The sequence below is a fragment of the Cupressus sempervirens genome, chromosome 3, assembly GCF_028749045.1.
Source record: "Cupressus sempervirens isolate cs-2001-9-10 chromosome 3, ASM2874904v1, whole genome shotgun sequence".
Taxonomy (NCBI): Eukaryota; Viridiplantae; Streptophyta; class Pinopsida; order Cupressales; family Cupressaceae; genus Cupressus; species Cupressus sempervirens.
Window position 1 is genome coordinate 215,044,209 of NC_143120.1, and position 25,180 is coordinate 215,069,388.

Consider the following 25,180-nt stretch of genomic DNA (forward strand, 5'->3'; position numbering starts at 1 on the left):
GACCCATTTCCATTCAAACTGGTCAAGCCAAGGCAGAGCTGGCAAAAAAGATTGTTGATAATAGAGCATTTTGTGCCATTGAATAGGTGTCTAGGCATTGCAAGGCATTAGTGATGTTTTCCTCATCCTTCAAAAGAATGAGAAAGGAATCATCAACAAAGTGTCCATTGACCAATATAAATAAAAAATAAAACATATTTTGATCATATGTAAGTTAATAATAATATGATAAATATTTTTTATTTTGAATATAAATTTATTCTTGTTGGATAATATTCTAAATTTGTAAATTTATAGTATTTATTTTGATTAATAATGAAAATGATTGTATATAATTGATAAAATTAAAAAAATAAATAGAAATATAAAATAAATTACATAAATATATCATACTATACAATTTACTAAATTGTAAAATCAAAAGAGGTGGTTGGTTAAAAAGAGATATTTAGATTTTTAATTAATTGGATATTACTGAGTTCTATAAATGAGGGGGTATGCATTCTGAAATTTTGCTCGACATCTTAAACCTATTAGCCAATCAGTTTTAAGATACATAATTTTTATCTTCAAATCTTGTTTTAGAAAATTAGAGACTTTTAGTTGAATTGTAATTGATAAAAATAAAAAAATTTAATCATGAATTAACAATTTTTTTTTTAATTAACAAATACTAAAAACAAATTTAAATTGTTTTTTACAATGAATCATAATAATATATATTTTTTAATAATTATTGGAAAAACATGTCACTATATAAAAATTAAGGACCAAATTTTACTATCTGAACTCTTCTGGATAGTCTCAATACAAATATCTGAATAATTTTTACTGTTTTCTTTTAAACTGCAGATTTAAACTTTCTCGATATTTGGGATAGTCTCAATACAAATATCTGAATGGTTTTTGATGTTTTAAACTGTAGATTTAAACTTTTTCGATATTTGGTGTGAGTCTTCTGTGACATGAAATAGTGCTTTTTTTTTGGAGTACCTAATGATTTTTGTTGGTATTTGCACTTTTTTTGGTCTGATGTTCGTTTTAATAAAGCTTTTTCCGGGCAAAAAAATCTGAACTTCGTATAGCAGCAAAACAGACCATCCGTAAGCTGGACTACCAAATTAAGTCCATCTCATAGATGAATAAGTTTTAAACAAGCGTATGCGTTAACAAAGAAATTGAACCAATGATAATTATCTGCAGGCTGGGCAGTAGAAGTAGTTTCAGGTCCAATGACTATTTCAATGTCCGGCAAACGCTTAGTGGAAAGCAATTTTATTTTCAAACGACTTCTATGGGTAGATAATGTTTGTACGCGTGTGCCACTTCCTTCTTAAAAATAGTAAATGTTCGCACACTGAAGGAAATTGGGAGCTACCAAATAAAAAAATCTTTAAGATTTTAGTCTGGATTCCTTTCTGTACCATCCAGCCAGTAGAACGATGAAGGCTGTCGAACGAAACGAGAAAAAATGACATTTAATTCTAGGGTTTTGATCTGAAGTTTGAACAAACGGTTCCCATATAATATCTCGACTCTTCTGATTGTAAGAAGGGAAAATTATGTATTTTCATGAAAGATGAAGTCATCAATTGTAGCAAATGATTACAAAAGGTTTGCTTATTAAGACTATCACCAGATAAGAAAATTGGAGTTCTGTACTGATAGTCATATATAAATTCACGTGCTGCTTATTGTAATTGGATTTCAAGTATGTTTTCGTTACTGTTATTTAAAGTTAAGTCAGCTTTAGGTATGATTCTTATATTTCACAGTTCCTCAGTCCTGTAAAAGGAAATTATCACATATAATATAAAACCAAAGGGGTCCAGTGATGCAGAGGAAATCATATTTGTAGACACATTTTGGTTCTGTGTCTCATTTTGGAGACACAGAAAATTTATTGCTATCGTTCCATTCAAATGCGATATTTTTCTAATCAAGCACTATTTGGACTTCTGGATAATGCTTGTAATTCTTCCTCTATTTATTTGACTTATCACATTATATTACCACTGTCTTTTTTCTTGAGTTGATCTCCAGTGATCCCGTTCTTTCAAGTGGACGACATATGGATTGCTTTCCTGGGTTGATTCTTGTGCTTATCTTGAACGAGACATTCGCTTGATAGCTCTTCATATTTCTTTGAGACTGGTCAATTTTTTTTCATTTAGTAGAATTTCTACTGCATATTACACATCCTCATATAAATTCATAAGATAGTAGACAGGGGTTTCTGCCTTCAGAGTTCCCTCTTCCCTGCCACGCTCCCCTTTCCGCTAGTCAAATTATTGTTTGCATATGCATCCCACATATGTGTACAGGAATTCTACGCACATTCCTTTGAGAAGCTCAAATCTGGGCACGCATAAGCCTGTCCTCAATGAGTGACTGCAGGATTATATGAGCATCCTTTGTGTTTGAAGATCTGTACATTCCATTACATGGAATTAATGTTTTGGAGTGTAATAAAATAATTATTAGTTTTGCAGAACTATTGGTTGGTATACATTTTGCTATTATGAACAGATGAACAATATAATTTTTAGATCTGTCAATTGTTTTATAATATTTTGTTACAATTATAGTCCTACAGGCACTACATACACCTGTTAAAAGTATTTGAATTAAAACCCTAATAAGCATAAGGGTTAGTAACTTTTCATAGTAGCTCAGAAATATTCTTTAATGGTATGTACTTTGTACATCTGTTTGATATCCTGATTTCAATTTCGATTTGCTGGACTTTGCGAACAAAACTGCCAAAAGGTGCGTTAAGCAATTAAATTTTTTGATCATATATTGCCTTAAGATACTTTATAGAAAATTTTAATTTTAAAATAGCTTCAAGGATAGTGTATCCATTCAGCAGTTGGTGTTCTTTTGTAATTGTGGTTTAATGTTACTCTTTACCCTGTACCAGACTGAGGTCTTTACTTTGAAATATATTGCATGCTATTGGTTGTGACACTATTCTATCATCCATTATTTACTTTTAAGTTTTTCTACGACATGAATTAGAATTAGTTATTTTCTGGTGCATGCTTTTAACATGCTTATAGAGTTATGTTTACTTTGAGCAGTAAGAAGAGCTTATATTTTTCTAGATGCTGATCAAGCTCTACGATTAAAACTAATTTTCAGAAATGGTAATTTTACTAGGGAACACAGGAGGGTTCGAAAGTGGAGGAAAATGATTGGAGTCGGTGGAACTGATTGGAAGCACTATGTTAGAAGAAAGCCAAATGTTGTTAAAAGACGTATCAGAAAGGGTATCCCAGATTGCCTCAGGGGTCTTGTTTGGCAACTTATATCCGGAAGTCGTGACCTTTTGCTTATGCATCAAGGTGTTTATGAGGTATTGCATAATTTTACATGTCTTCCTTGTTAAAGCGCAGGTTATTTGCTGACAGTTAACTGAATTGGAACTAAAAATTGTGAAGAATAGGTTCACATTTGTTGCCTCCATTCAAAATTTTTCTGTTGGGTTTTTGACGATATTCTCTCAGAGGCAATATTGTTCGATTCAAGAACTGAACAATTATTTTTCCTATATGTTTTAAACATTTGATATCATGCTAGTTGGTCGTTTATTCCTTAGTAGTTGAAAGTTTTGGACTTTATCCTTATTTAACAACTTTCATAAACAATATCTATAATAAGTATGAACCTTTCCTTGATGATGTGACAATTCATCTGATTATTTTTTTAGGCAGAAGGTATAATCTTGGCAAGGATCCGGGTTAGCCAAATTGTTTACCAAATGCAGACCCTGATTACTTGTATCATATGGATACCGAAGGGCCAAAAGTTCCACCTCACTATACATCACCAGTGGAAATTTCTTTTTTCTTAGTTAAAAGTGTTTTGAACTGGCTAAAATGTAGCTGTGAGTCTGGATTCCACAGGTCATTTTTAAGAAGGTAGAATTTATTTTTCCAAAAGAAGGGTCAACTTTTTGACTTGGAGCTATGAACCAGTGAGGCCACGTATGGGGGACATCATTCCCAATGGGATATGAACCTTGATGACATGAACAACAACACAACTTTACTATCACAACATGCCACTATTGGCCAGACTAAGTGAGATCAATTTTATTAGTGTAATACAATATATATCATCCCGTCAAACTAAGAATAAAGGATATCTAATCATACTTCACTATCAGCTTTTGTTAAATATTTCTAGCAGGTAAGAGTTCAGCATAAATCTGGGTTTATACTTCATATGTCACCTATAAAAATATAAAAACTAGAATACAACATTTCCTTATAGAACCTTGAAATGTTAATTTTGATTTTGCCCTTCCAAATGAAAGAAAGGAACAGACTGGGCCACATATCATTAGATTGATGCAAACTGTGCAGGAAACAAGAAATTAAATAAGGATGTTCCAATAAATAAGTTCAAAAAAGATACATATAAACCTTTGAATCCATGTCTCTCTGTTAAACCTACCTCTTCTGTTTTATGCTGGGGCAAAGGACCAGTTTTAAGTAATTGAATTAACTGGGAATGCCTTGAAAAATAATCTGCAAGTATGCCTAAAAACTCTATGGTTAATGGCACACAACTTAGAACATAAAGCGTGAAATCTCAGCATTCATGATCTAACACTTGGTATTTAATTATTCATCAGTGCCAAGTTTACATTTATTAGGCCATACAGAGCATGTGAGTCACAACAGCAGGTAGGCATATTAATCCAAAGATCCTGGAAATGTAATTTTTTCACAAGTATGAGGTTTCCAAGAAAAAATCAGCAGCAGCAAACACCCAGTTTTATTAACATCTCGTCTCTGCAGGAGGTTATTTTGAAACTACTGGTTCTCCTGAACTTCCAGCTTATCTTGCTGCTGAATAGTCACAATTTTCTTATTCCAGTTCTGCTTTTGAATCTCTCTAGTGCATGAGGATGTTGTTTTAACAGCTATACATGAGGAGCTTGACTTTTGACACCAGAGTACTGTGCGAATGTGGTTGTGATCAAAATTATGACAACTCAGCTGTATATGTTATTTGGAGCTTCACAGAGAGCCATTGGAGTGACTGTCAGTTGTTACTGTATCTACTTTTTGTACTCGTTTGTTTGTGATTAATAAGTTAATAACATCCAAGTAGATTTGCAATTGCTGTCACTAAGCTGGATTTTGCCCATTGAGGGTCTTCTAGGATAAAATCTATTTCTAGGATAAAATTTAAGTATTGTGTAATGACTTCTCTTGTTTTTCGCACTTCATAAGTTTATATCTGATTTTGGACATTGTTCATTCCCTAAGTTGCCAGTTTGGATTTGGGTTCAAGATTTGGGTGTGGGATTCGTTCAAATCTGTTTTTGGGGTGGGTTTGAATTTGTTTTGGGTTCATCTATACAAAATATACCAAGTTGCCGATTTGGATGCAGATTCGAAAGCAGATTCAAGAAGTGGATGTGGGACGCTGGATTTTTTTTTGGATGCGGATGCGGAAGTGTGTGTGTGTGTATAATTATATATATAATATATGCAAAGAAACACAAGAAATATACAAAAACAAATCATTTGATAGTATGACTATGATACTTCACCCTTTATCAAAATTCAGGATTTATCAAAATTGATATGTGCTTGTTCAACATTAGAGTTTAGACAAGAAATTATTGTCGTCGGTAAATATTGAGTAGCCGATGGGTTGATGTCGTCGGTAATTGTTATGTAGCCGACAGGCCCTTCGGGAAGGTTATTGTTATGTAGCCGACAGGCCCTTTGGGAAGGTTATTGTTATGTAGCCGACGGGTCCCTTCGGGAAGGTTCTTCGGAAAGTATATATACACCCTTTGGGATCATTGTAATCATCATCAGAAGCATAATGTAATGTCTTTGGCATATGTGAATAATAAAAGGAGTACTACTGTTACATATTCTTGTTTCATTGTTTGTATGCATTAATCTATTTACCCAAATGGTAAACATTTGGCGCCGTTGCTCGATAGACTTGGAATGAAAGCAAGGAATAAAGACTAATGCCGAATCAGCTGAACAAAAATAAGAATAAGTTGAAGGAAAAAGATGAAATTTGTACATCACAAGAAAATTTAATTCTAACACAACAGGCCAAACGTAGATGAAGGTTTCAGCAGATTGCCGATGGACACCAAAGCACTGAGGAATTGCTAGAAGAGACTCGACAGCAGTTTGGTGGAAGAAGCAAGGGAGGAATTTCTTAATCTGTATACGTCGAGGGAAGAGAATCTAGATGGAAGGGAATTAACTCGCACGGCTCAGAGTGTCGAGGGAGCACGAGCATGGAGTGAACTCTTCGTCCGAGATACACTTTCGGAACGAACAAATTTGCTTGACGAAAACCTTTCTTCACCAAATAGCACGACTGTCAGAAATAAGATGAGTGTCCGAAACAGCGCAGGTGTGCAGTACAGCGTGGGTCTACAGAACAATGCGGGTGTGCGGAATAGCGCGTGTTCAGAACAACGCAGGTGTATAGAACAACGCGGGTATGCAAAATAGCATGGCTACACAACAAATCCCTCAACCTCGAACAGTAATGACTGGACTAAAGGAGAAGTTGCCAGAGTTTGATGGTGATGGAATGGTCGATCCAATCAGACATTGTAAGACATGCGAAACAATTTGGACGGCGAATGGCGTAACTGATACAAACGAATGGGTCCGACAATTTTCGGCAGCCCTAAGGGGTGTTGCAATTGATTGGTTTGCTGATATGGATCCCCAAAAATTAACCAATTGGGCGGAAGTTAAAAAGGAATTTATCACCGAATTTCAATTGCTGCGCGACGACAATGAGATCGTAGTAGAGATATACAACAAAAAGCAAGGAAAGAATGAAACACGTTGAGTATATGCCAGAAAATTAAAAGACTTAATAAACAAGATGGAAAGTAAGCCGACAGATGGGCTGCAAAAGAGATGGTTCATTGAAGGACTACGCCCGAAGTTACGGAAGAAAATGAAGATTGTGCTGCCATCGTCATACACTGAAGCATACAATCGGGTGATGAACTTAGAAAGTGAGTAGAAAATAAGAAAGAAGAGTAGCTCATTCGATTTAGATGATGATGCGTCTTTGGAAAAAGAGAGCAGCGATGACGAAAAGGGCAGCAAGAAGGTCAGAGCTCTCCAGAAGGATATGATCCAAATGATGAAGGAATTTAAGAACATTTAGAAAGAAATGAAGGGAAACGAGCTATGGTGCACAAAATGTAAGACAGAAGGTCACATGAAGGGATCTTGTACAAAGAACCAGTTCTGCGAGATCTGCCAGATCATGGGACATTCCTCAAAGGAATGCCTCTTCAATATGAAAACAAGAGGACCTCAACAAGTGCTCCTGATCCAAGAGGCTTCCGCGTCAGGAGGGAGCAGAAACACCAGTAATGAGGGTGCCACATCGGGAGGGTATAGGAATAATAAGCGAGGGCAAAACAACAACAATGCCAACAATAATAATGGAAGCTGTAGTCGAATTTAGTATGATGCGAACAATCGCCCGATGGTACAATGCCGAGCATGCAATTTGTGGGGCCACTTTGCCCGAGACTGTACAACGGCAAACGCGCCGAAGTTGTTATGCAGATGGTGTTAGGATAAACCACAGACAGAAATAAAAAAACTACATGCAAATATAACCAATAACAGAAAATAATAGAACACCCAGAAATGAACACAAGGCACCAAGATTTAACGTGGTTCACCCAATCCCTGGGCTACGTCCACCAAACAGCAAGTCCGATCTTATTACAATCCAGTGATTACAACCTGATTACAATCTGTAATCCCTTACAGCTCAATACCGCCACAAGAACCAATTTCGTATCACCACATATGAAAAATACCCAACCCTAAGCCCTTTTTATACAAGTATTAAACCGCTTTAGGGTTATAACATGTCGGCCATAATATGTCGGCTACCATGTCGGCTACTTCCAAATTTTTTTTTTTTCGGGGCGATGCCTTGAACCCCACTATTTATGAAGTATGTACAGTACTTTCCTGATCAATCACCACAATCTAACAATCTCCCACTTGGGGATTGATCAGGCTCCACACTAAACAACAGATGGTGTGGTCCTAGAGATCATGAAGATTCCAAGTGCCTGAAATCAGGAGTGAATTTGATCACCATTGGGACAGATGAAGAGGAGGTTCTGGCAATCATATGGAAGCAAATAAAACTGTACCCCGACCCAACGAAGGAAAAGAAGAGATTAGAGGAAACATGGGCGAAAATTGAGAAGGTGACACAGGCGGAGAAAGCACTCTTGAAGGACACTACTAGTACCTCAGCAAGGAACTGCGCGAAACAGAACATCGTACGACAGTTATTACAAACAGAAGTAACAGTCAAAATAAACGATCTGTTACTCACAATGCCTCAACTCCGATTGGCACTCACAAACATCGCTCCAGCTACTAAATTATCAGGAGAACAAGGGAGGGAGAAGGAAAGTGGAGCAAGTGCAGCAGACAGAAGGGAAAAGGAAAGAAAAGCAAGTACAACGGATCTTATGCTGTTAGCCCTCCCATCCGGACGACATCTTGTGATCGTCGAAATGGGAATTCTGGGAATTGTTCTGACAGACACAATTGTGGACGGAGGTTCAGGGGTAAACTTCTTACCAGAAGATACCTAGAAGAAGTTGGGACAGCCGACGTTGTGGCCAACTACATTCCAGTTGCTCACGGCAGACCAGCGTGGGATCAAACCATTGGGAATCCTGATGGCACAACCAGTGACTATTGGAACTCAGCCGTTCCTACTCGATTTCGTAGTCATCCCGCTGAAGAAGAGAGGATATGATGCCATTTTGGGCCGGGGATGGCTTGTACAAGCAAGGGTTAAGCATGACTAGAAGAAGAAAACACTATCAATGGAAAGCAGGGGATGACAATTTACTATTGATTTACACACAAAGGGTGGGTGAAGAAGCCGTATCATCTAATTCTGAAGAAGAGGATGAAGGAAAGCAGCGATTGGAACCCAATGAGGAAGGAGTCCTATGATTGGAAGGTGGATTGATGGATGATGATTTGGATTCAGTGAACGGCCTTTTCCACTAGTAGATGGAGGATTACGAGCTCTTTCTGAGCTGTAATATGTTAAGGATCGACGAAGGTGAGAAAGAAGAGGGAAATGAATGTCCGGAGGAATACAGAGAAGCGGAAGAAGGAAAGGCGGTTATGGCTGAAGCTGAAGGGAAGAACATACAGCAGAAACCCAGAAAAAGGAAAGATTCCACCGTACGGAACACAATAGACAGAACGCACAGAAAAAAATGATACGTCGAACCACAGATATAGTAGAAAGGTGTTGCCAGCAAGGAAAACACATCATACAGTTTGCACAGGAAACAAAGAGGAAGGGTTTAATAAAAACTTCAGTATTACGGAGTGAAAGCTCTAAAATCAAGAATACAGTTATTGATGACAAGGAGTGGCAACCGATAGAATTCATGGTGCCAAGTTTTGAGATATGGAAAGTTTGAGGGAGAGATCGTGTAACTTAAATAAACTTGATGAGCAACAATTACAGGCACAATGGGCCACGAAGGTGATACAGAAGAGGCACAAAGCGTGGCATGATAAACACCTAAAACTAAACAAGTTCCAACTGGGACAATTGGTGTTGAAGTATGATGGACGGAATGAAATTAAACCAAGCAAGTTTAAAGTCAAATAGGTCGGGCCATACCAGATCCGTGAAGTAGGCGATATCGGAGCAATAAAGTTATGGACACTGGAGGGGTAGGAAATTTCTGAAACGGTGAACGGTTCCAAGTTGAAAGTATATCATGCATGACTTGTTCCTTTGTTGACACGTCTCGAGGATTAGTAAAATTCAGCGATTTTATGAAAAAAATTGAAAAAAAAAGCAAAAAAAAGATATTGAAAAAAAAAGGAAAAGGAAAGAAAGTCACCGTACAGTGGCTTAAGTCAAGCTGAAGGGAACCATATGGCTCTCCTTCTATTACTGTATGGCCAAGGTATCATAACACAATTTAGAGAAGAGATATGATGTACGGAAAACAAGGTGAGTAGGAAACATAAAAAATCGTATGACTTGATTCAGGAGAGTTAGGGAAATTTGAGGCATTTCGTATGATGTCCATACGCTCAAGAAGAACAGGAGTTGGATTGTTCAGAGTTGCAGAAGATCACCATACGGCTACAGCCCCTTTTTGTGTAGCAAAGATTGTATTCTTTCACCGTACAGATTTTTAGAAGTTATAGCCTTATGTCCGTACGGACCTTGTAGCCATGGAACAACAAAAATATATGTCTCTGGATATCCACCGTATGGAAGTGTGACTTCTCTTGGCAATTGTAGTATGGCGATATCACCTAGTAGAGTAAGCATAGATTGCCGTATGACAATTACAATTTATTTATTGGACACCGTACGTACGAAGCAGACAAAGGAAGGAGTGATGGCACGGAGCAAGATAGAAACCCGTACGGAAAAAGGGAAGCCATACGTCGGAGAAGTGGGAACATCTTCACTGCAGGAAGGGAGCCATTCCATACGGTAGGAACTGGAGAGGGAGAAGAAGATTGCAGTACACCGGTAGACTCAGAAGAAGGGTGATAGGAGGTTTTCTTAAAATAAAAAAGAAAAAGCCGACGACAGATTGAAACAGTTTAGAATGAGTAACGCATAATGCCAAAGGGAAGGGAAAGATAGAAACAAGTAGTAAAACATAAGCAGTTGCCAGAAAGAGTGTGGGATCGGAAGAAAATAACAAAAATAGTGTGTTTCATGTTGTTTTGTGTGGGTTGCAGAGTGCTAATTTGGTCTTGGTGTTCCAGGACCCCATGGGGGCACTGCCCTTTGATCCCATTGGGGGCGATGCCCCCAGACCTCAAGTCGGTGTAGTTATCAATCATGGGAAGTGTGACCAGTTGATGAGACCTAGAGCTGCTGCAGGCATAGTGTGTCAGAGGTGGAAAGATCAACATTCGAAAGGGGTGATACACTTTGAGGCACTTGGAGTAGTTGTTGGACGTGAAGCTGTCTTGGTGGATGAATAGAGAGCTCGGGAGGAGCTGTTCATCCAGTTGAAGGTAGTACAACGACACTTGGCTTAGGGTACCCAGGAGTTGGAAGCAGAGAAAGCAACATGGGTGGCTATCAAGGTCAGCTTGATTAAGGGACAATATTCTGTTAGCAAAGGCTACAGATGCAACATGGTTTGGAGATCAGTTTGGTGCAGGCACAGGACAAACGTGAAAGTGGTGTGACAGAAACAGATCTATTTTGTTGTAGTTAGTCATTTAATGTATTCCATTTTGTTAATCTGTCGGATATTTTGTAATTGTCGTCTAGAGATGACTTTTTCATTTGGGGGGATGATGTCGTCGGTAAATATTGAGTAGTCGACGAGTTGATGTCGTTGGTAATTGTTATGTAGCCAACAAGTCCTTTGGGAAGGTTATTGTTATATATACTCCCTTCGGGATCATTGTAATCATCATCAGAAGCATAATGTAATGTCTTTAGCATATGCAAATAATAAAAGGAGTACTGCTGTTACATATTCTTGTTTCATTGTCTGTATGCATTAATCTATTTACCCATACGGTAAACAATTATAACCAATTGGTCATGTTCAAGATTCTAACAAAAAAAGTTAGTTCATGATTGAAGATTCAATGAACTAATTTGAATCATAAGGATTCACAAAAAAATCTCCATTATCATCTCCTCCAACTGCTAAAAGATCATTCGGACCAAAAATGATTCCACTTGTGCTAGATGCACCATGTGCCATGCTATCATCATCATTACCATCTCCTAGTGTAGTAAGATGATGAGGTGTTGCATCCAAATTCGCACACTCAAGGGCTGTATCCCAAAGCTTTGTTATCCCTTTCTTGTAATGATCATTCTTACGTGACAAAAGACACAAGTTGGTGTGGACAAAGACCAAGTCCTCATCTTTCTTGGAGCCTAACTGGTTGCGCTTCACTAAATGGATAAAGGATTATGTACTCCAATTTCTTTCAGCGGCATAAGAACTAGCAACCTAGATAGTGGTCACAAAACATAATAATGAAAATCAAATTAATTTTAAAGAACGTTTGAAATTCTAAATTCTAGAATGCAAGTGGTAAACATAAAACAAAAAAAATTTAAAAATGCAAGTGGTAAACATAAAACAAAAAAAATTAAAAAATGCAAGTGGTAAACGTAAAACAATTTTTTTTTTTAAAACTTACTTGTAATAGGACCTTGATTGCAAGAGGTTGAAGATGCTTGAAAAGGCTGACCATACATGTACCACCATGTGATAGCTACCATTCTATTTTGGTCCTTTACTACAAATGGAGAATGCTTTAATCTTGAAGCAAACAATCAAAATTCTAGCCTCACTTTTTCACGCATTTCGTCCTCTGGGAAGAGTCTTGTAAGAGCTTTGTGGCACCCCTCAGCAACCTCCTCATCTGAAAATGGTACAACTCTACCCGACATAGCAAGTACTTCCTCACTATAGTACCTAGGAGATCAGGCATATGCAAGGAGGTGCAATGGGGTAGTCATCATCTTCCAACTATGGTGGATGATTGCTTCCACTTGATTGCATAAGGCTTCGCTTTTTGTGGGGTCACTCATGTGCTTGTATAGAATGTTTTACCTTTGTCCATGCCATCATACACATCCCCCGAGAAAGGTGTATCTGTATTCGAAAAGTGGAGCATAGTCATGAGGGGCTTGGTGAAATCCAATACATATGACACACGAGCCCATCAAAGATATGTCTTTCTCCCATTCGCCAATCACCCAATCTTGCTTGAATTGCTTCAGCGACACAGTCAGGGTGGGTGTTTGCAATTCTCGATGCTTGACCTTTGGAGTGAAAGTCATTGCCAACCGCCTTGTGCCCACCAAGGGATTGAGTGTTTACTTTGCCCGTTCATGGAGCCTTTCTTGACTTCTTAGCTCTCTTAGTGCATTAACCAAATCATCACTAGATACCATGATCCAAATTCAATACCCGACAGGCTGACAAGATCACTAGCTCTGATACCACTGTAATGTTCCCGTCCAGGTGGGAGGTTGGCATACCGAAATGTTGTCATGTTGGCGTATGGTGAATGGAGGGAGGAGTACAGAGGAGGTAGTATGGTGGATGGAGGGAGGTAGTATGGTGGATGGAGGATTATGGAGGAGTTGTGTTGCCAAGTGTACAAAGTGGTGCAGGAGCACCTACATAAAGAGTTTTTGTTTATTTTTTAATTTCATTTCCACATGTACATATGTCCATCATGCATTAGGATAGATCATGTTATTCATGTTTGATAGGTTGTGTTCATGTCATCTAGTTTTTTAATTGCATTTAGTTATAATAAAGGCTTATTTTGTAAGGCAATTACACGATTTGGCACACGTATAAGCCATCATGTTCAAGTTGTCAACTAGCCTATAAGCATGTAATTAGTGCATTTAATTCAATATTAGGATCATCTAAGTGTTTCATAGGGGTCACACATATAGAAATGCATGGTAGTTTAATATTGCTTGCATAATACAAAGTTGCACTTTTAAAACTAGGAAATTCTAGAAATTTTAAAAATATTAGAGTCTTTTAAATACACGAGCTTAAAAGGCCAAGAGTCACATTTATATATGCTTTATTGGTCGAATTATATCATAGGAAAAAGGTATGAACAGCAAAAAGGGTCTTTTTGACAAGTTTGGATATAGAAACAGAAGAGATTTTCTGATTTTTGAAAAAACGTTTGCCGCTGTTTGGTTCCCATTTGTATATGTGACTTGGTTAAGGTCTGAAACTTATATGGTTGGATAGATATTCAAATTAGCTTTCCAACGAATCTGGTTGGAGGTTTAACTCTTCCGTATGAGGGAGAAAACTGAAATTTACTAAATAGTGGTTAAAATTCTAGGTATTGTTCACTTTTTTTCTTATTTCCAGCTTTGTCACGTGTTTGTGTGGAAGGATAAGGGTTTAAATCCTTCATAAATGTTTAAGGGGTTGGAATATCTTTCAAATGAATCAGGTTTGAAGTCTTGAGATGCCAGTATGTGTGAGATATGATCTTTGACAGAAGGTCTGAATTTGCTTTAAAACCAAGGTTTTACAAAGAAATCTGTTGTTTTTGATATCTCTACATCATTATTGGTATCAGAGCTTGGAGAAAGCTCTTGAATCAATTGGGTTTTATGTCAGAATTAGAGTTTGAAGTTGAGACATCAAACATGGTCACCAATGTTGAATTGGTAAAGAAGATGCAAGAACATGAGAAAACCAATAAGTGGTTATTGGATGCACTTGAGAAGTTGAAGGGCCAGATGGAGCAAAGAGTAAAGGTTTCCTCAGAGCAAGAGGAAGAAGGGGAAGAAGAAAATGCCCCTAAGCAGGAGGTGGTTAACTTGCTTGCAAACTAGAGATACTTCATAGAAGCCCTTGAAAGAGTTGGCAAGAAGGATGCCCAAGGTGACCTATCCATCTTTTTAGGTAAGATGGATGCTGATGCTGTTGTGGATTGGATAGAATCTTTGAACAACCACTTTGAATGTGAAAATGTAGCAGAAAAAGATAAGGTAAAGATTGCCAAGTCAAAGTTGAAGGGAGCAGCCCTCACTTGGTAGAATTTCACCCAAGGAGAAAGGGTCAAAGAAGGTGAGAACATGATAAATTTATGGGGCAGGATGAGTGCCAAGGTAAGAAAAATGTACCTACCCGAGGATTATGAAATCCAATTACATAGAAGAAGACAAAGTTTAAGACAAAAGGAGCTAGATGTCACAGCCTATATCGAAGAATTCCAAAAATTGAGCCTAAGGGCAAAACAGAGTGAATGTGAAAGTGTAAAAGTTGCTAGATACCTCAATGGATTGAGGTTGAACATTCAAGAAGAACTTAATCTATTGTCTCCTGATATAGTTCAGAAATGTTATCAATTAGCATTGAAGGTGGAAGCTAAATTGAAGAGAAGAAAAGAGAAAAATAGCAAAGGAAGAGGAAGAAACCAAAGGGGAAGAGGAAACTTCCAAGGAAGAGGACAAATTCATGAAGATCATAAGGAGATAAAGCAAGAAACTGGTCAATGTGAAGGAAATTTCAAAGGTAATTTTAGAGGTAGAAGAGGCAATTCAAGAGGTAGGTTTGGTGGTAGAAGGGAAAGTCCAATAACTTGCTTCAATTGCAATAAGGAGGGACATTATACATCTAGGTGCCCAGATAGAGCTAGTACAAGTTCACAAGGTGAAAGAAGAACACATTGGGTACAAGATGATGAATACCAAGATAAGGAGATGGCTGGTTTAGATAGTATACCTGAAAGAGGAGAAAATTTGATGATGAGAAGAACACTTTTGAAGATGCCTACTACCATGGAGCCACCACAAAGGAAGACCATCTTTAGGACTGCTTGTAAATCAGGAGGTAAGGTATGTAAAGTCATTATTGACTCGGGATCTACTGAAAATTTAGTTTCTTGAGATGGTTCAGAAGTTAAAACTTAGTAGAGTACCTCATCCTTTTCCCTATAAGGTTTCATGGCTAACAAAGGGTCAACAAACTCTTGTAAATGAGCAAGCATGGGTTGATTTTTAGATTGGAAAGTATAAAGACAGAATTTTGTTTGATATAGTTGACATGGATGCATGCCACCTATTGTTTGGTAGGCGTTGGCAATATGATTTGCGGGCACAACACAATGGAAAACTTAATGTATACACCATCAAGAAGGATGGAAAGGTGATTAGATTGATTCCATTTGCTGATCATGAAGAAGTGGAAGAGAACAAAGAGAGGGGAGCCAAAATTATGATGGCTGATAAGGAGTTCTTACAAGACATGAAGGATGAACCTAAGCCTTGTTTTCTTTTGATAACTAAACCACAAACGCAAGGATCAATTGAAAATGACAAGAAGAAGGCTGAAACAAAGAAGGCAATTCCTAGTGAAGTGAAAGCACTTTTGGATAAGTATGAAGGTTTAATTTCAGAAGGTATGCCAAAGTCTTTACCACCTATAAGAGACATTAGTCATTGTATTGATTTCATTCCTAGAGCTACTTTACCAAATAAGGCTGCATACAAGATGACACTTTAACAAAATGAGGAGATTGCTAGACAAGTAAATGAGTTGCTAGATTCTGGTTTAATTGCAAAAAGTTTAAGTCCATGTGCTGTACCTGCTGTTTTGGCACCCAAGAAGGAGGGAACATGGAGGTTGTGCATTGATTCAAGAGCCATTAATAAGATTACAATCAGATATAGGTTTCCAATGCCAAGAATTGAAGATTTGCTTGATTGCTTGGGAGGTGCAAACTATTTCTCCAAGATTGACTTAAAGAGTGGGTACCATCAAAGAAGGATAAGGACTGGAGATGAGTGGAAGATGGTGTTCAAAACCAATGATGGATTGTATGAGTAGAAGGTAATACCATTTGGTCTCTCTAATGCTCCTAGTACCTTCATGAGACTTATGAATGAAGTGCTCAAAGACTTCAATGGTAAGTTCATCATAGTATATTTGGATGACATATTAATTTTTAGCAAGACAAAGGAAGAACACCTTAAGCACATTGACATGGTTTTGAGAAGACTTCACGAGGAGAAAATTGGTGATAAACTTGGAAAAGTGCTTGTTCATGCAAGAGGAGCTGACATATCTTGGTTTTGTGATCTCCCAAGGTAGCTTGAAGATGGATAAAGATAAGGTAAGTGCTATACTATCTTGGCCACCTCCTAAAATAGTTGGAGATGTTAGAAGCTTTCATGGTCTTGCTACATTTTATAGGAAATCTATAAGAAATTTCAGTCATATATGCGCTCCTATGTTAGAAACTATTAAAGGTGGAAGGAAGTGTAAGTTTGCATAGAGTCAATCAGCAAATGAAGCTTTTGAATTGCTTAAGAAAAAGGTTAGTGAGGAGCCAATTCTTTCTTTACCTGATTTTAACAAAGTTTTCCATGTAGAATGTGATGCTAGCAAGGTTGCTATAGGGGCTATTCTTAGTCAAGAAGGAAAACTTGTGGCTTTCTCAAGTGAAAAGCTAAATGAAGCCAAGAAGAAATACTCTTCATATGACTTAGAAATGTATGCTTTGGTTCAAGGCATCAAAAGGTGGAGACATTATTTGTTACCAAAGGAGTTTGTTGTGTATACAGATAACTAAGCACTTAGTTTTCTGAATAGCCAAAACAAGCTAAGTCATAGGCATATGAAATGGGTGGAGCCTTTGCAGGCCTATACTTTCACCATCAAGCAGAAGAAGGGTATAGCAAACAAGGTTGTTGATGCTCTTAGTAGAAGGAACATGGCTGTCTCCCAAATTCAGCTAGAAAGTGTGGGAATTGAAGCACTAAAGGACATGTATGTAGCAGATCCGGATTTTGGTGAAATCTACAAGGTGTGTATGGAGTTTGGTGATAGATACCATGTTGATTTTTCTGATTTTTTGATACAAGACAAACTTCTTTTCAAAGTAGGGCAACTATGTGTACCTAGGTGCTCTATGCGGTCAAATATTATAAAAGAGAAGCCTAGTGGAACAATGAGTGGACTCTTTGGTTTGGTTAAAACTTTAGAATTGGTTAGGATGTAATGGACCCTTGTAATGAGCTCTGATACCACTGTAATGGACACTTAGGAATGCCCAAACGCTGAACCAAGGCTGAAATTATATTAATGCTGAGAATGCTGTAATCAATTACAAAGAGATATATTCCAAAGGCCAAACCCTAAGGGAATGACCTCTAGAATGTTACAACAGAGAATGAACGTCCTCTATTGCCCAAAAAGAGTGTGATTCACTCATCCAAGCTCTTATCAAATGCAAGTTATAATCATCCGTTAATCAGCAATGAAACTTTCAGCTCTATTTATCCTTTTCTTCATCCTTCTGAAAGGAACTAAACATTAATTAATTGCAAGAGTTAGAAGCTTCTCCTTCCAATAATTAATACATACCCTGGAAATTCCTCCCTGGCAATAATTAATTGAATCACGAGAGGCTTCCGTCCTTCGAATAATTAATACATACCCTAGGAGCTATTAATACAAAGTCACCTTTTAATTTTAATTGAATGACTTTAATTTTTCTTATCTTACACTTAGACTTTGGAGAACGTGAAGGCTAAAAGATGAGATCATTACATAGGAGGTATTACTATTGGCCTAAACTTCAGATTGATGTTAGAAACTTTGTGGAAACATGTATGATTTGTCAAAGATCCAAAGGGAGGACTACAATTGCAGGGCTCTATCAACGTTCGCCAATACCATCTAGGCCATGGGAAAGCATAACAATGGATTTTGTAGTGGGGCTGCCAAGAACACAAAGAGGGCATGATAGTGTGTTTGTTGTAGTGGATAGGTTCAGCAAGATGGCTCACTTCTTACCACGTAAATCAACCAATGATGCTTCCCGTATAGTAGATATCTTTTTCAAAGAAGTCATAATGATTCATAGGCTACTTCTCAACATAGTTTTAGACAGGGATGTGAAGCTTGTGGGACACTTTTGGAGGAGTTTATGAAGAAAACTTGGAACAGATTTTTCATTCTCATCAGCCTATCACCTTCAAACTGATGGGCAAACAGAGGTAGTTAATAAAACATTGGGAAATTTGTTAAGATCACTCACAAGGCAACATGGAGAAATGTGGGATGTGATCATATCCCAAGCTGAATTTGCATATAATGACTCCATCAATAGTAGTACAGGAAAGTCACCATGCTTCCCATATAGCAGATCTCTTTTTCAAAGAAGTCATAAGGATTCATGGGCTACCACTCAACATAGTTTTAGATAGGGGTGTGAAGTTTGTGGGACACTTTTGGAGGACTTTATGGAGAAAATTTGGAACCAATTTTTCATTCTCATCAGCCTATCACCTTCAAACTGATGGGCAAATAGAGGTAGTTAATAGAACATCGGGAAAGCTGTTGAGATCACTCACAAGGCAACATGGAGAAAAGTGGGATGTGATCATACCCCAAGCTGAATTTGCATATAATGACTCCATCAATAGGAGTACAAGAAAGTCACCATTTCAAGTGGTGTATGGGATTCATCCTAGAGGGATCTTGGAGTTAAGAGATATGAGTTCACAAGAACAAGTTAGTGCACAAGGAGAGGAGTTTGCTATAGCCATAACAGAGATCCATGATGAAGTCAAAGCACAACTCAAAAAAACCTCTAAAAAGTATAAGAAGCATGTAGATCAAAAAATGAGACACTTAGAATTTGAAGTTGGACACTTAGTGTGGGCTAATCTCAAGAAGGAGAGGCTACCAAAAGGTAAGCATACCAAGCTCATGTTGAGAAAACTAGGTCCTTGCCAAATTGTGAAGAAGTTTGGAACCAATGCTTATGAGATTCAATTGCCACCTAAGATTGGAATCTCTCCCATCTTCAACATAGCAGACCTCACACCATTCAAAGCAGCTAATGAAGGAGTTGATACAGGGCAGATTGCTGATCTAGAAGACATTAAAGATCTACTATTGAAGGAGGCACCAAAGCTAGAGAAGACACTTGACACCAAAGTAGTGAAGAAGACAAGAGGAAAGGAGTACAAGCAGTACTTGGTAAAAATCAGAGGCTATTCTGATGTAGATGCTGTGTGGATAACAGAGAAAGATATAAAGAAGGGTACTACTCTACAAGAGCTCATCTCAAGTGGGCTTGAGATAAATTTGCTCGGGGTGTATGGTGCAGGAGCACCTACATAAAGAGTTCTTATTTTATTTTTTAATTTCATTTCCACATGTACATATGTCCATCATGCATTAGGATAGATCATGTTATTCATGTTTGATAGGTTGCATTCATGTCATCTAGTCTTTTAATTACATTTAGTTATAATAAAGACTTATTTTGTAAGGCATTTACATGATTTGTCACACCTATAAACCATCATGTTCAAGTTGTCAACTACCTTATAAGCATGTAATTAGTTCATTTAATTCAATATTAGGATCATCTACGTGTTTCATAGGGGTGACACAAATAGAAATGCATGGTAGTTTAATATTGCTTGCATAATACAAAGTTGCACTTTTAAAACTATGAAATTCTAGAATTTTTAGAAGTATAAGAGTCTTTTAAATACACGAGCTCAAAAGGTCAAGAGTCACATTTCTATATGCTTTGTTGGTCGAATTATATCATAGGAAAAAGGTATGAACAACAAAAAGGGTTTTTTTGACAAGTTTGGATATAGAAACAAGAGAGATTTTCTGATTTTTGAAAAAACGTTTGCCGCTGTCTGGTTCCCATTTGTAAATGCGATCTAGTTAAGGTCTAAAACTTATATGGTTGGATAGATATTCAAATTAGCTTTCCAACGAATGGTTGGAGGTTCTAACTCTTCCATATGAGGGAGAAAACTGAAATTTACTGAACAGTGGTTAAAATTCTGGGTATTGTTCTTCACTTTTTTTTCTTGTTTCCAGCTTTTATGTGTGTTTATATGGAAGGATAAGGGTTTGAATCCTTCACAAATGTTTAGGGGGTTGGAATATCTTTCAAATGAATCAGGTTTGAAGTCTTGAGATGCTAGTATGTGTGAGATATGATAAAATCTTTGACAGAAGGTCTGAATTTGCTTGAAAACCAAGGGTTTTACAAAGAAGTTTGTTGTTTTTGATATCTTTGCATCACAAAGAGCGAACAATAATATTGTGCATAGACCATATAGATGTGAAATGCCTAATATCAATTCATGAATTCACACACCTACAGGCAATGGAATTCCAAATACAAGTAATAGCCGTAGTTCACAACAATTAAGGTTACATAGGCATTTAGACAAGATCCGGTCAAATATAGAGCATTCTCCACTTGAAAACGATTAGCAAATTTGGCACACATTGAGATATCTATGTAATACCTTGAATGGAAGAATAGGGTGGTGCCAAACCACCAAAACTGTGAGGGCAAAATAGGAAGGAACTTTTACCTCTGAAATTGCGCCCAAACTACCTTCAACCTCCAGCCTTCGGAAATACAAAGCGAAATCAAATCCAATCCATGATGATGACAATGCTATCCATCACCTTATAAAGGTCTCACAAAAGCATCTAGAAATCTACAAGTACATGCTGACAATATCAGTTATTTCATTTATTTATTAATTTGGGTCCCATATTTATTAATTAATTAAAGGTCCTTTAATTTTTAATTTAATTTCTAGGACCAATTAATTTATTAATTATTACATTGAAATTGGGGACATCACAGATTATACTTGAGACCGTTATGATGTTATGATCTGGTATGTGAACGATATGTATATTCAAGCAATAATATGTATATCCATATATCAGTTTACATAAAGTATACTAATATATATAGATACATATAACTTATTGTTCATATATTTGACTATAGCTATCATACTTCAACACTCCCTCATAACTAGGGAAGATAAAGATCTAATCAAGTATATATATCACAATAGGTTCATCTATTGTGAAATGAGATAGCACCTATCTCATGAGATCTAAGGACATAATATGCTCAAGAATATAAAGTCACATGACATTCTTCTCATATATCCATGTTATGGTATTTGCACTAATATTACATCTCATGATGCCTTGTAATTTTTCGCCAGAGATCCTTGGTACACAAGGATAAAAGGTGCGCTAAATAATTTTTTCTTAAGATAAGTTACTTAACAACATAAAGTAACCAAGAGCAAGAATAAAACATCTACTCAAAATAATAAAATAAGGAACATGGCTAAGCTCATGTTTCTACCTACACCAACAGAAGTCTTACAAACACTTCCAAAAATCCCCAAGCCGTAAATTATGACTTAAAATCCAAAGACCACATGAATCATGAGAATACTCAAAGGAGATCCTGAAAACATCCACAAATTCCAAGAGAGAAGTACTGAACTAACAATCCCAAATAAGATCTTTTTAAGCCCAAAGTAAGTTCCTAGCATGGTTAAACATACAAGTCCATTTCCAACTAGCCATAACATAATCAAGAATAGTAAGCAAAGACCCTCAAATGGTCTTGCATGAGATGAGGGCTCAAGGTTACAATCTATCGTCTACTGGACACCATGTTGAAAGACTGAATGCCGAGTTTTGAAATTTGGCTGTCTCTGAAATCCTAAAACCCTGAAACCCTAAAACTTGAAATAAGGCTAAGTCTGAAATCCTGCCAGCGGATGAATCTAGAATCTTTATCTTAACCCCTGGAGGGCTTGAGCCTATCTCAAATGAAACGTCACATATATAAAATATATCTCAAGTATAAGAAAGAAGATGCAAGACCCAAAATGGTATTCAAAACCAACATTCAAACTTTCGAAAGGCAAGCATAGATGTTGTAGGGTTTGTGTCACTTGTTAGACAAGACAAAAATGCAAAAAGGAATGCAAGAAAACATGAAACCTCCACACCGAGGAGTACCAGATCCAGGTAAATCAAGGAATGATCACTCAAGAGCATAAAAGAAGATCAAAAACTTCCTAACAAACTAGAATGTAGATAACAATAGTATCTACCCATCTAAACCATAGCATCATAAGAAAAACATAAACATAAGCAACATCATAGTGAAAAAGGAAGAACACACATGTGATATAACCAACTCAATTCAATCGTGCTCGTTTCCTCCCTACCATAATGGCATCATGAGACCTCAAGGGTTCTAACCATACCCTTGAGCATGAATCTCAATTTGCTAACAAGATCGTTGGAGTTGTCTCATGAGATATTTCTTACTAATAAACCATCCAGTAACATCACATGGAACAAGAATTATCTAACATGCTAATCCACAATAGCATCACTAATCGAAAGCAGTGGTAAGAAACATCATCAAAGCAATTAGATACAATCATCATGATAAAGGAATGCATCAAGTAACATACTAATCATCATCTAAATATGATATCAAATGCATCCAAAGTAAAGCATTAATCACAAGGGAACATACTTCAAATACACCAAAGTACCAAGTGAACATCCAACACCGGCCTCAAACTAGAAGTAAATCATCTTTGTACACCGGTGCCCAATAGTGGTATAGATAGCTACGCCTCCCAACCACATGGTGCCATGAGGCCCATACCCCCCATACTCATAGAGATAATGACTGGACCACAATCACATAAGACAATTGTTGAGGGAAAGGATCTCTACAAATGTAATAGCACTCCAATTATTTTTGTGTGTTTCAAATGCAGATTTGATTGTTATATAATATCCTTAGAAGAGACATGTCTCTATGATAATTTATAAATTAATCATCAATTAGACAATATTAACATTAATATATAACATATCTATATATGTATAATATTTATAATATATATAAGTAGATATATGAAGGTTTATCCAAGTCCAATGTCTCAACCATATCAACCTAGCATTGATGGAGTGGTTACTAATGTTGTCATCTATACTCTAATTGAATGATGCTAGCCTCAGTGACCATTGCTTAGGATTGAGTTCCTCACTGTGGATGACATAACTTCATTAAATTATGTCTATAGAAGCCTTTGCTACTATTTTTGCTAATCTTTAAAACATGTCCAATCTTTGTGGTAGTCTCATAGCAATCTTCAACGGATATACACGTATCTTTGAACCAATAATCATAAGATAAAATGTTAGAGAGACTCAATCACGATGCAAACATATTGTCGTGATAGCCATATCTCAAGTCAATATTCCATATTTTGTTTATATGATGTGAAAACCTCCTTATTTGGTTGCCCAACAACCCTTGTATGCTTTCACCACTATTCCCTTCACTTCTATTTTGTGAGTGTTTGAATGAAACAACATAATTAAACATTTGATAGGTATAGACAAAGTCTTCATTAGAGTTCAATAGTGTCCGTTTAAATGCTTCATAAAGACTTCCAATCTGTGGTACGTTGGATATTGGCTTCATAAGGATCTAATTATTTCAATGGCATCCTTTTTTGATAATATATATTTTCAAGTCTCTAATAACATCTTCATATAAATTTTATTGAACTTGAAAAAATATCATATTCATTGAACTGAAAATTCATGCCGAAGGTTATGTTATGAGAGACCCAACATGAGTCGATAAGATTACTGGTTAATTATATCTGCTTTGAGATAATTCTTCAAAAATAATCACAACCTTTCCATGCATTCATATCCTCTCCTTCTTAGTAATTACACCCTTCATCTTAGTCGTTGATGTTACCTTGTATACTATCAATAGCAGGACGGGCAAATGAGGAGTCATTGTTAAAATTAAAATATAAATTTTAATACATCTTTTCGGTTCCTACGTTTGGGGGGTCTTCCTCACCCTCGGGGCGTATGAGATGGCTTGCGGGTAAACCCTTTCAAATCCTTTTAAAACTTCTTTCCTTCCTGATTGGTAATTGTGTACGATTGCCACGTTAGTTTCATGGATTGGCATTTTATTAATTGTTTCTATTCGCTCCTCTTAGCTCGTTCAGGGAATAATGGTATATTCCTTTCCTTGTGATATGCAGGTTACTTTATGTTCTTTTCCAATACCACACTCATTTTCTCCCATTTTGTGTATTGTATTATTTAAATTCCATTCCTCTTACTGTTGTCCTTCAACAATTTCCTAGGAAATAACTACTGATGCATAGTGTCCGACAGTAATCTGAAACTACAGAGCATCACAACTTCCTGTCATATGGACAATGTACTGCTCGATGCTTCTTCCTTCAACTTTATCACTAAGTACATTTTTATACTTCCTAACTGATTTTATAATATCCTTTTCATTCATTACAAACATTTTCTTCTAGAATAAATCAGAATCACACTTAGAGCCTCTCTCTCCATATCTTAATAATCTTTTTAAAGTATTGTGATAACTATCTCCAAAGTTCCTTTAATGAAGATCTTCAATAATGTCTGCAAATAATATTCTCATTACTTCTTCCCAATTCTGTAAGTAATATTTTTATAACCATCTCATACATTTGTAATTAATGAGTTTAATGTTAATTTTTCATTTCTTGGTTCATACGATCAGATATATGTTATGTCTGAAATTCCAATGATTTTAAACTTTTTTAGTGTGGTATCTGCAATATACTGCCTACTTGACATGTGAATATTATTTTCCAACAGCAATATTATTCTTTGTTCAAACGTTTCAACTCCAGATTGGATTAAACTTCCCATAATATCCTCCAG

General features: G+C 36.7%; 1 protein-coding gene across 6 annotated transcripts in view; it reads left to right on the forward strand.

Annotated features, from left to right (window-relative positions):
* Positions 1 to 25,180, forward strand: part of LOC149565586 (uncharacterized) — a 233,695-nt gene that overhangs the window by 58,347 nt on the left and 150,168 nt on the right. For 3 of the 6 annotated variants that reach the window (XM_089819104.1, XM_089819109.1, XM_089819105.1), the window contains one exon: positions 3,163 to 3,358. In XM_089819104.1, the coding sequence (XP_089675230.1) occupies positions 3,163 to 3,358 (196 nt within the window). Of the gene's footprint in view, positions 1 to 848; positions 1,615 to 3,162; positions 3,359 to 25,180 lie in introns of those variants that run through there. The other 3 variants (XM_089819106.1, XM_089819108.1, XM_089819107.1) reach the window with 3 other exon arrangements.